Source organism: Polistes dominula, unplaced genomic scaffold, assembly GCF_049000335.1.
Source record: "Polistes dominula isolate Pdom_NZ unplaced genomic scaffold, Pdom_raw_medaka contig_77, whole genome shotgun sequence".
Lineage (NCBI taxonomy): Eukaryota > Metazoa > Arthropoda > Insecta > Hymenoptera > Vespidae > Polistes > Polistes dominula.
Window position 1 is genome coordinate 1,724,630 of NW_028301152.1, and position 12,962 is coordinate 1,737,591.

Consider the following 12,962-nt stretch of genomic DNA (forward strand, 5'->3'; position numbering starts at 1 on the left):
CTTATTAATTCTTTTTTTTTAACTTTATATATATATATATATATATATATATATATATATATATAATGTGATTTATTTTTTTTATTAATTTGTCACGGCTCTTCACATTAATTCGAGGTTTCAAGGTGAGACAAAGTATGAGATGGGGGGTTTGAATAATCCAAGGACGGTATGGTGTGAATGCTAGTTGAATCGAGAAACAACGCCTAGGCGCATTCAGAAACGCCAGCAGAAATAATAGGAACGTGAGTCATGCTAATAATAATCCAACCTCCACTACTATCATCGAGTCGTTCTGCCTAGTGCCGGATAATAATTTGTCTTCTCATTTCCTACTCTCTCTTTCTCATTCTCTCTTTCTCATTCTCTCTTTTGCCTACGTGAGATGACATTCTAAAATCCGGATTAACAGATCTCCAGACACAGAGAGAGATATCTTGGAAACAATTTGCATTACTTCATATTCAATATTCACGTGATTAATTTTAACAAAGGATCAAATGATAATATCAAACAATTAGTATATACATCCTGTAACTATTATCAATCGTTCCATGGGAATTATCTATCTCACTTTCTAATAATCATTAATTATATCAAACAATTAATATATGAAGCATTTCGCGTGAAGCGGACAATGAAAAAAAAAAAAAATGTGAGATCGTGAATTTTGTTCATAATTAGCTTCAATTGTACTTCTATGGGACCTCAATAATTGTACGTCATTATTTCTTATTTTTTTACCTTAATTAACAATTTTGATAAATTGGATAAAATATGAGGAATACATTTTTCGATTACAGTTCAGTTCATATCTTCTAAATGAATCGAGATACCCATTATAATTTGTTTCATTGTCTGCTTCATGTGAAATGTCCCATATACTTTTATATGTGTTATCATATGATGAAAATACACCAAGTTATTAAACAATACTCTCATTGAAAAATATTTGATAACGAACAATTGATCCGTTAATAATCAGAGAATTTATACGATTGTATTATGAAAAAGTGTTTTTTTTTTATTTAAAAAAAAAAATAAATGGAAATATATGAAAAATGTCAAATGAATTTGTAAAAAGACCAAAATCGTAGGTAGTATTATAATATTTGTACTAGGAGTGCCCCGCTACGCGTTGCTGTGGCTCACAATCAGTCCGATACACACATCTTTAAGTCATAATTCGCAATAAAATAATATTACGATTATAAATTGAAATATAAACTATTCTATCTTTCACGTTGGATAAAACTGCACACAGTGTGCAAAATTTAATTAAAATCGGTTCAGTAGTTTAGGAGTCCATTGCGAACAAACAACGTGACACGTAATTTATATATATTAAGAAAGAAGAAGAAGATAAGATTATTAACCCTTGTCGGTTGTAAATCACGTGGAAAGTGATTTACAAATAAAAATATGTTATTTATAATTAAATAATTAACAATTTCTCGTATATTTCTAGTACTCCTTTAAAAAAAAAAAAATACATAATTTCTAATAAATAATAAGTTAATTTTTATAATAGTGAACAATTTTTTTTTGAATATTTACCGAAACTACTTATAACTTACAATTAGTGAGAATCATCAATAAAAAAAAAACGGATAAGGGTTAATTGGTGTAAAAATTAAATATAAAAAAATAATAGATTTATTATATTATCATAAAAAACAAGGATAGATCAAATTTTTCCTAATCTCGATTATAATATCCCATAATAATTTCATTAATTTTATTTAATAGATGTTAATCGTAACTACTGTAATATAATCTGTGCTAGAGCCAAGGAAACACAATTATGCGAACAATTTATTTTCATTATTAACAAAAAAAAAAAAACAAGTTAATAAGGTTGCTAGAAAAACTTTGGATAAATTGATTAAAATCGTAAAAATTAATTGAAAAAGAAAGTATATAGAACGACTTTATTTTTAATAGAAACGAGAGAAAAAGGGTAGTGATTAATTTATTATTTTATCAAATGAAAAATAAAAAAGAAAATAAAATAAATGGAGAGAGAGTGAGCGAGAGAGAGAGAGAGAGGGAGACGACGAATGAAATTTTTACGATCAATTTTCCTCTTCAGATTTTTTTTTTTTTTTTTATCTTCATAAATTTCATTCGGTTATTGCGAAATCACTGCGAACGACGAATGAGTTTTCCTCGTTTTTTATTTTTTTTTATTTTTTTCCTTCTCTCTTTATTTCATTTAAAATCCTTTTTTTTTTTGTTTTTTAATTTTCAAAACGATTGCAAAACACCAAACAACAGCCCCTGAATAATGTGTCGAGATTTTATAAATATTATTAAATAATATTATGAATTATTATATATATGTATATATATATATAAATATTTATTTGTGATAAATTAATTAAATTATTATATATAATAAAAATTCAACTTATTTACTTCGTTTGAAACGATCTAATACGTAAACGTAATACGTGTTTGTGTTTTTATATCTTTTTCTTTCTATCTATAAGCATGTTTTGCAAAGAAGAAGAGAACGGATAGTACGAAGGATGGAATAATTATAAATAAAATAAGGCTATACATATGCATGAACTAAAGAGCGAGTGTTACGAGTGAGCACGTTAGGAAAACTCGTAATATGCAAATCGTAGTGGCTAGACATTCACCGAAAGCAAAGAGTTATAACTCTTGAAAAGGAAATCGGTTGACGTTTTTGAAGCAACATATATGTATGAACTATGATGCTAATCTTTACGAACTACCAAAAAATAACGGAAAAAAAAAAAAACAACAACAAATTAAACGAATATTTTTGCATCTTTACCCATTTTTTTCTTTGTTTTTGTTCATGTTTGTTTGTTTTTTTAAGTTTTTGAATTTTTGAATTTAGAACACCCCCCAAAAATCCTTCGACAAGTCGAAAGTTTCGAGGTTTATTTTTCAAAATTCATTTTATTCTTTTACGACAAATTGTAGATTTTTAATTATTTTTCAGTGGTCTTTCTTTCTTTCTTTTTTTTTTTGGTTTTTTTGTTTTTCGTTTTAAATCGTAAAAGAACTAGCCTAACTACAAGCAAGCGCTGTAACATTAAAACAAGAAATATCTCGTAAATGAGTAATTTGTTATAAGAAATTAAATACAAATTGTTTAATATCATAATTTTGCATGACATAAAATACGTTTTTTAAATCTAAATAATATTTAATATTATTTCAAATGTGTATCATCGATATACTTGTAACATGTTTGTTTTTGTTTGTTTTGTTTTTTTTCTTTTTTTTTTGTTAAACAACTTACGTTCAGTTAGATGAAATCCAAGAAGAATATAGACGATTGCGTGATAAAATCAATGAAACGAAACGTAATAGAATATTGTATTTGTATAACGATGAAATTTAACCAGTTAAGTGCGTTCGATGTGTATACACGTATACGACCAAATCTCTATTGCGGTGCTTTTGACGTGCATACTCGTCGTGTAAAATAACAAAATTATCATTCATTATAAAAACTCATGAAATGTCAATAAAATGTAATAAGAATATTATTTGGTGATATATGTTCCCTTTATATTACCAATAGTATTTTATTTATATTTATTTAATTTATTTGTATTTATAAGATGTACCGTTTGCTCGAACAAATGGAAAACACAGGGAAACAAGGTTTTAGTGTACGACCCTGTCAAGTCACACTTTGCTTAGTACCGTGCACACTTTGAAACATATCTCACACATACATAGCTTGAAATGTTCTAAACTATTCTCTTATTTTTCTTCTTTATTTTTCCTATCTTCAATTTTTCTTGTTTTTATGTATTTTATTATTTTTTGCCTATTTTCAAGCTTTTAATAAAAATCACGTATTCAAAAACAAATTGTTAGATTTTGTTGACTTTGAATAAAAATGTAATCCTTCATCGTTTTTCGTAAAATGTATAATAATAATATCATTTGCCCTGACGTTCGACGTGTATACACGTCGTTGCTTGTTTTTAATTCCGCATCCTGTGGTGATCTTTTGAAACTAAATTCCACAGTCAACTGGTTAAATATATTACTTTTATTAACGATAAAATAAAAATGTGTATATAGATATCAATTATATGTTTGATATATTTGATATATGAGCCGTTTATTTTGAAATTGGTCTACCTTCATTTATGTTCGAATCGAGATATTGAAAAATTTGCGTTTCAATTAATTATTATTAATGAAACTTTTCAATTTGAAGCATCTTAAATTATGTTGAATGGAGTTAAGTCCCTTCGAAATTTGATAACAAATCTGATTGTTAATTTTGAAAGTTGCCTAATTCCATTCGTGGTAAGTTTCATATTATTCATTTAATAATTGCCACTATTTTAATAAGAACTATAAATTGAACATCCTTAGATCAACTTAAGCATTATGACTCGTTAGTATATTTTTCATTGCATTGAAACGCAAACCCATCAATATCTCAATTCGTACATAAATAAAGTTAGGCCATGTTCAAAATAAGCTGCTCAAATATTCACATTTCATCTATTTCAAGAGCAATGTGCATCCATTAAATATTAATTACGAGAAACGATTTATGAAATGAAGTTTAGAAAAAGACATTCGAAGTTCTCCAAATGCATGGAAAAATAGTTAAAAAAAAAGAAAAGAAAAGAAAAAGGGATGAATACAAGTATTGTCGCAATCAAGTGCATCCTCATCCTTTATTTCATTCGTTCGTTCGTTCGTTCGTTCGTACTTTTAGAAAACACGATGAACAAATAAGAGGAAAAATCTTTTCCTCCTTTATAGATTCTAACACAGAGTTGATGGTTATGTATGTGTGTGTGTGTATATGTAGTATATGTATAATATACAGATGAAATTCCATGAATTTCAACCATCCCATTCCGTGCGGTTTCAGAAAGTTATGAGCCACACCGATCGACGAATTAATCTTCATTAAGAGGAACAAAAAATAAAGAGGAAAAAATATTTAAAAATAAAAAAAAAAAAAAAGAAGAGAATAAGTAGGAGAAGAAGAAGAAGAAAAAGAGAAGAAGGAGGAGGAGAAGAAGGAGGAGGAGGAGGAGAGGAAAAACAGAGAGAGGGAGGAAAAAAATAATTTAAATTCGCAAAAAGTATAATCGACTCCATTCATCGTCAGGCCACCATCACTACCACTACCAACCACCACTCACATTCATCACTTGCATACCTCTTTCTTTCTTTCTTTGAAAATTTCCTTTTTTTTTTTCTTTTTTTTTTTTTTTTACCTTTCCTGTAGAAACACGTAGGGCTAATGACGTGTGACTAATCAATGATAAAATTAAAATTTAAAGTTTTAAAGAAAAAAATTAATTCCAAAATTATTATTATTATTATTAAAAACATATATTAATATATATATATATATATAATAACGATATATAAAAATTTGTATATAACTTACCTCCTTGCAACTGTGGTTCACCAAGTTCAACGTAAAATAGTGCATCCTTCTCGTAAGAGTCCTCCTCGACGATCTCCAAATTCACAGTTTTTCTATAATCCAAGAAAACAAAACAAAAAAGACAAGAATTATGAGAAAAATTATGATCGACAAATTTCAGGACAATGTATGAGAAAATCTATCGTGAAATGTATGTATGTAGAGGGGGGGGGACTGAAGTAGAGTGGAGAGAGGGGAAGGGGGGAAGGTAGAAGGTGGGGGTTGTAAACGTTAAAAGAAGATTCCTTGTTTTCTCGCGTGCTAACGTCATCGTTTATTATTTTATTTATGCAAATCCTCCGGAATAACGATGAACGGGAAATAGAAAAGAGAAAGAAAGTGGATAGGGGGTGTAAGGGGGAGGAGGTCGAAGGTAACATGGTTATCTCTAAAATAACTCTGACCTTAGACTTGAAGCCACGCCGTGACGATAACCAACTCGTCGTTTGAGAAGATACCCGAAGAAGAAGAGAAGTTACGATACCGTGCACAATTCTTTAAAGCATTATGCTTACTACTACTATAATCGTTGATCGATCGATATTCTCGTTAATCCTTGCTTGTCCACTTGTTCGTTCGTTCGTTCGTTTATTATAAAGTAATTAAACTTTTCTTCTGACTCTTATTAACGTTTATTAACATTGGGACAAAGATTATTATAACAAGATTGTAATGATTTTTAATATGAATCATATAGATTTGTTTATATTTCGTTTAGACGAAATAATATCAATAATGATTCTCTCTCTCTCTCTCTCTCTCTCTCTCTCTTAGATATAACCTAAAAGTTATTATACTTTTAATTAAAATAATCAATTAAAATTAATAATTGTTATATTTTGTATTTCTCTTTTCTTTTTTTCTTTTTTTTTTCAGGTAAACATTTCTGATCAACTATTATCGTATTAAATGTTATTTTGATTTATTAGATATAATAATAATAATAATAATAATAATAATATAAGACAATGAATATTTAATTGGAAATATTTCAGAATTGTTACATGTTTCTTATCAAGGATCGTTTTTAAAGAAATGACAAAAAATGATTTGTGAAATATAATCATTTAGCAAATATTTGCATTTATTTGTCAAAATTGTTTGATGATTTTTAACTTTTGTAATTAAAAAAGGAAAAAAAAATAGCCACACGATTGTAGATAAAAATGAAAGTTAACTTCGTAACGTTTATTCGTTTACACGAGCAACGATACGAAAGAATTATTACTTTAATTTCGTTTGTAAAAGTGCATTATTACACGGACAATACATCAGCATGCTACAGTAAAAAAGTTTAAGAACAATTTTTTAAAAGAGTATTATTACAAAGAAATATTTAACGGTAAAATAACCGATAACAATGATAACAAAACAAAAAAAAAGAAAGAAGAAGAGAAAACTTGTTTGCGTTATTTTTCTTTTTTTTACAAATTAACCCTTTGATTGCTAAAAGCGTATATATACGCTCTCACAAATCCATCAATATATACGCCCTCTGTATTTTTTTTTTTACTATAACACCTTTATTGCTGTTTTACCGATTAATTTAACCCTTAAAGTGCACATGGGGTGTTTGACAGCCCAACAAATATTTGATCTCTCGAAAACGCTACTGAATTCGAAAAAATGGGTTATTTGTCTAGTGCCATCTAGTGTTAATTCAGACAAGTATAAAACCTATTCTATTTTAAAAAAGATGTATCAAACGACTTTGAAAAAAATGGCGAGGTCTAAATATTAAATAGCGGCTTCAGGAGACGCGTTCAAACACGTTGGGGTGTCAAACACCCACACTGCACTTTAACTAACTTTTACCAAGTGTGCACTTTAAGGGTTAACGTGGAATTTATTGTGATATGTAACATAGCAACTAAATTATTTTGAAAAAATTCATATTTTTATTTTATTTGCCATTATTATCTGTTTTGGTTAGTAGTCAATAGAAAAACAATCGCAGTGACTGACATGCGAAAATCACATCCCGTTTATATTAATGGATTGGTTCGAGAGTGCGCCGCAGTCAAAGGGGTAATAGAGACCCTATAGGAGAGACGCGCCATGTACATTGCTAGACTGAAAATATGGGGGGGGGGACAGCTTCCGTTGCATCGCGCAGCCATGTTTATCTTTAATATGTATTAACGGCTGTGGTTAATTTCAGTTTGGAATACTTATAGTTTTTATTGTGATATTTATATTTAATTGTTTTGCTTTTTTTTTTAGTAGTTTTCTATAAGTGTAAGTTAAATTTACTCATTTAATAATTACAAGTATAAATGTACAAACCTAACCTATAACTTATCGTTTGAATCATTCGCGCGCAATCACGTGACTACACGAGTTCCTGTCTCCCAGCAATGTACATAACGCGTCCCTCCTACAGGATCCCCAAGGGTTAAGTAGTAAAATTAGCGAGGATAACATTGTTTTAATATTTACATTTTTCCTTTATAAAAAAAAAAAAAAAGGTTATATAATAATGTTTCATAACGTCTTACATCGGATTATATAATATTATAATTAAAATATCGATCAATATTTATATACACAGAAAGGTGTGACATAAATAATGAAGACGTGGGCTAACTATGTATGCCCCTATTCAGTATTATCTATTTTAACTACGTTCTTCATTAATCCTAATTGATTGAAACATTGTAAGTAAGCGGCTTATGGAAAATCAATTTTTCTTATCGTTGAAATATTCTAAATCGATATGTGGATCAATTGAAAGAAGAAGAAGAAGAAGATGAGAAAGAAAAAAAGTTATAGGTAGGGTGGAGAAGAGGGGATGTGAATTATGAGAGGAGGAGGAGGAGGGAGAGACCAAGGGTGTCTTCTTCCTTCCTTCCTTCCTTCCTTCCTTAATTTTTTCCTTTCGTTCTAACTTCTGTCATTTTTCTTTTTTTCTTTTCTTTTTTTCTTTTTTTATTTTTCCTTTCCACTTCGTTTATCTTTTTTGATCTTTTTAATTTTATTTTGCCAATCTCATCTTGTGCCATACCTTCTATTTCTTCACTCTGTCTCTCTCGAATGGGTACCCAACCCATTCGACGAACGTAGCTCGTTATAAATCGAACGAAACTAGGCAATCCAATCTAACCGGTGCTAGTAGATTTTTTTCGTTTGCCGAGAGAAGAGTCGAGAACGAAAGAAGGAGGAGGAGGAGGAGGAGGAGGAGGAGGAGGAGGATAAATAAAGTGAAATAAAATTAAAAGGCCAAAGACGATAAGGAGATAACTGTCCGAGTGTGAAAAAAAAAATTAGATAGAGAAATTAGAAAAAACAAAAACAAAAACAAAACAAAAATAAACTGAGAAAGAATTTATCGGTTTAAAATTATTATCAAGAATGTACGAATAAATGATATTAAATGTAATAAATGTTTAAATGAAATTCACGTGAAATGTGATGGCAAATGGATTTTGTTCAATTATAAATGTCAGACTATCGTCATTTGCCCTTAAAAGAAAATCTAGCTGATGAAAATGTTAAGCCATGGAAAATAGAAAAGCTGACGCGTACGGTAGCATTATGCTTACTCGCAGAACGATAAAATTAGAAGAAGAATTAAACCAACCGTCTAGTTACATATCTACATACATATATATATATATATATATATATATATATATATATATATATATATATATGTATATCATCATGGAAATTTCTTCTACGTTAAAAATATTTCTTTTTTTCTTTTTTACTTTCTTTTATCTATCTATCTATCTCTCTCTCTCTCTCTCTCTCTCTCTCTCTCTCTTTATCATTTTTTATTTTATTTATTCACTTATATAAATATTTACGTAATAAAACTGAACAAGGACTAATAACTTAATAAAAAATTCGACACCCCTGGCATATATTAATAAAAAAAAAAAAAGTAATAATAAATATTTTCAATTAGAATAATATAAAATTTAGATAAATATTATAAAAGATAATTTATAAATTTCTTATAAAATCAGACCGTACGAGTTCATAATTTTTTAATGTAACATGTATTTCTGAGAAAATATTATAGAATGTTGTTTAATTCTTTTTTTTTTTTTTTTTTGTAAAATATGGCAGACAATACATTTATTATATTCCATATATTTCGTAACTGTTTATTACAATATTTGCGAAATAAATAATTTAATATTAATTTTTCAATAAAATAGAAACATTTTTAAATAGAAAATAAATGACACGTTTGTTAAAAAAAAAAAGAAAAAAACAGACCACGCACCTTCTTTCTTTATTTCGACCGTTGGTTGGTTTGGACCTTATACTTTTGTCGCATACCTACGTGCTTATCTCTGTTTATTTTTCTACCCTTCTATCGCTCCTACTTTCAAACATTTCGAGTATCGAAAGAATACGTGTCCACGCTTTGTAGTATGCAGTCGCACACAGACACACACATATACAACCAGGAGTGATAACTACGAAGCATAGCATAAAGAGGAGACCGAGAATAGGAAAAACTGTATAGCTATAATCCGTCTCATTCTCTTGCTGGCTCAATCCTATATGTTTGTCTCTTTTTCTCTCATTATTTAGTATAGCAACCGTTTCATAGCTCCGTTTCCTGACCGACCACGTTTATTTACTTTTCAGATCACTTTCATTCTGAAGAAGTTTTCACTTCAAAAAAAGAAATAAGAAACGATATGAAAAATCAAGTTTCTCGTGGTAGTAGCCTCTTCTAGTAGAAGAGAACGTAAGGCCGACTGTGAAATATGCGCAGACATTCTCTATACACGCGCCCTCGTATGTTTACACGGTTACGTAACATAAACTACCCCTCTTTTGCTGTCGCTTCGTCGCTTTTCATCCGTGTGAACTAAAAGTAGTACGAGGGAATGAATCGTGGTAGAAAGGAAAAAAAAAAAAAACGTACAAAATGTTGAAAAATCATGAAAATTGAACTACCAAACGATAACAGATCAAATTTATATATATTTATATATACATCCGATCCGGTACCGATACCGATACTTTTAATTCGTCGATAATTTCCCTCAAACCTATTCCCCACCCTCCTTGAATATTATTTGTACCCATTAAATGTGATTTTTCTTTGTTTTTTATTGCGGCAAAACTTTTTATTGTGCCAATTGGAAAAATTAGAAAATAAAAATCAAATGTTCGGCTTATACTTCCTACTCTTTTTTTTTTTTCAATTGTTAATTATATTTACAGAGATATATACAGGTAACTCTCATGTAACACAAATTTGAATCGTATAACACAATTACGTTCTATTAATGATAAAAAGAAATTTGCTACGGACTTTTGTGTAACATTGTAATTTTACAACACATATCGAATAACATGACTTTTTATTTAACGCATATATATATATTTAATAACTAAATATTACCTTTAAAATAAGGATGCGAAAGAATAATGAACTCTTGGTATCGTATAACACTCTAGGTTTCATACGATATATGTATTTTCTAGGTATCTATCATACCGTGTTATAGGAGGGTAACTTGTACATCTAGTTTTGTACGGCTTGCGTCCCGGTTTTCGTTCCTACGTAAATACATATATGCATACGGACGTATTACTTACATATGTAGTACATAAATATATATATATATATATATACATAGATATCGCCATCTTCCTTTATCCGAGAGCTTTCGATAGATATATCAATGTCTACTGCTGTGAGCCGGCCGTGACATATAAGTGGCGTAAGAAGGGTCGTTGTGAACGGCTCGATTCAACTTTTCAATACCCCTCTCACAACTAATACTTTGGCCTATACATTTTCTCGAATGTACACACTACTGGAAAAATTAAAAAGATAGAAAAAAGAAAAATCTTTGATACAAAACCGATACAACCGGGTATTCCTTTATTGGAAAGAAATATACGAACCGTTTATTTTGAAAGTAAATACAAATCCATTTCTTTTGTAGTAGTAGTAGTAGTAGTAGTAGTTGTTGTTGTTGTTATTTTTTATAAGAAAATAAAAGTTTATCATATTTAATAGTCACAATTCAAAAAAATATAAATTAATTATTAATTTATCAATATGTAATTTGATTATATTATCTTCTTTTTTTAAGAGTATTTAATTAAAATAATAAATATTTTTAAGAAATTATAATTGAATGTATTGGGATCTCTAGCACTTGAATACGCTATCTGGTGACTAAATTCAGAACTAGAGCAGTAAGGGGAATTGTGTGCTGACAAATATAATAAAATAAAAGTAGCACATGTTTTATTTTGAACGTTAATTATATTTATATATTGAATTACAAATGTCATTTCAATTATCAATATTAAAGCAATATTTAAAAAAAAAAAAAATACAAAATGGCTTACGCCATTTGCAAAATAAACGGTCTATATAATAACTAATAATCATTTAGAAAATAAGAACGTATTGATCGTTAATTAATTTATAAAATGAAGAACAATGCTAATCGTTTAATCGTTAAATGACATCGGTATATATATTGGATTGTTCGTAAAGTCATTTCGTTTTTGTTTTTTTTTTTTGAAAATGAAGACAATTTTTGCTTCCTAACCTAAAATCTAAGCCTTTTAAGTGAACACAAACAGTTGAATTTGATAAATTTAACTTCTCATCGATCTCACGTGTTGTTATTTGCTGGTTTGCATCAATTAATGCTTTTATTGTGTCAGGAAAAAAACGAAATTACTTTCCATACAACCCAATACCTTTCAAGAGAGATTGAAGAAAAAATTAACATTGGAAAATCTTTCGAGTATAGAGGTTAGGTACTCGTCAACGATAAAGATCACTGTATAAACGTTTATCGTCGAAACGTTAATCGATCTCACTTGAGAAGAAAAGGAAGAAAAAAAAAAAGAAGAAAAAAAATGATTGAAGAAAAAAAAATCGTTGATCACGTTCAAGTTTCTGACGTTCTAATCTGTTTCTAGAAAGAAAAAAAAATATATATCCTGGTTATATTAGAAACACGATCTATTAGAACCGTTAAATGTGATATCAAGCTCATCTATTTTCTCTCTATAAAACGTTGTCAACAACAAAATTAGGACAATCTCTTGAAAATAAGTAATCGTTCTTTAAACCTTTCGATATCCGTACGTAAATATTTATTATTTATACGATTAATTTATTCTTTTTTTTCTTTTATAATTGAACATTTACAGATTGCTATCAAATTTTGTATAAACTGATAATAAGTATTATATTTTCTTTCGTAAATATCATCATTGTAAATTATATTTGATAATTTTATTAATTTTTTTACTCATTCCTTTTTAAGTTTCTTTTTATCAAAAAGTGTGTTTTAACGTCAATTGATATTACTAATCAACGAAATAATATGTATTTTATTTTATTTCCAGATATCTTTTCATTACAAATCTATTTACATATATTCCTCTATTTTTGTCTTTTCTTTTCTATTATATATTTTCGTATTATTAGATATAACCAATTTCCATGTAATACATTAGGTGATTCGGAAAGTCAAAAGTTGTTTCGTTTTTCTTTTGTAAAAAA

At 28.5% G+C, this 12,962-nt stretch overlaps 1 protein-coding gene across 3 annotated transcripts in view; it reads right to left on the bottom strand.

The window, feature by feature from the left end:
* The window catches only part of Calx (sodium/calcium exchanger 3), a 105,950-nt gene that overhangs the window by 77,644 nt on the left and 15,344 nt on the right, over positions 1-12,962 (bottom strand). For all 3 annotated transcript variants that reach the window (XM_015316378.2, XM_089178123.1, XM_015316377.2), the window contains one exon: positions 5,417-5,508. In XM_015316378.2, the coding sequence (XP_015171864.1) occupies positions 5,417-5,508 (92 nt within the window). The remainder of the gene's footprint in view (positions 1-5,416; positions 5,509-12,962) is intronic.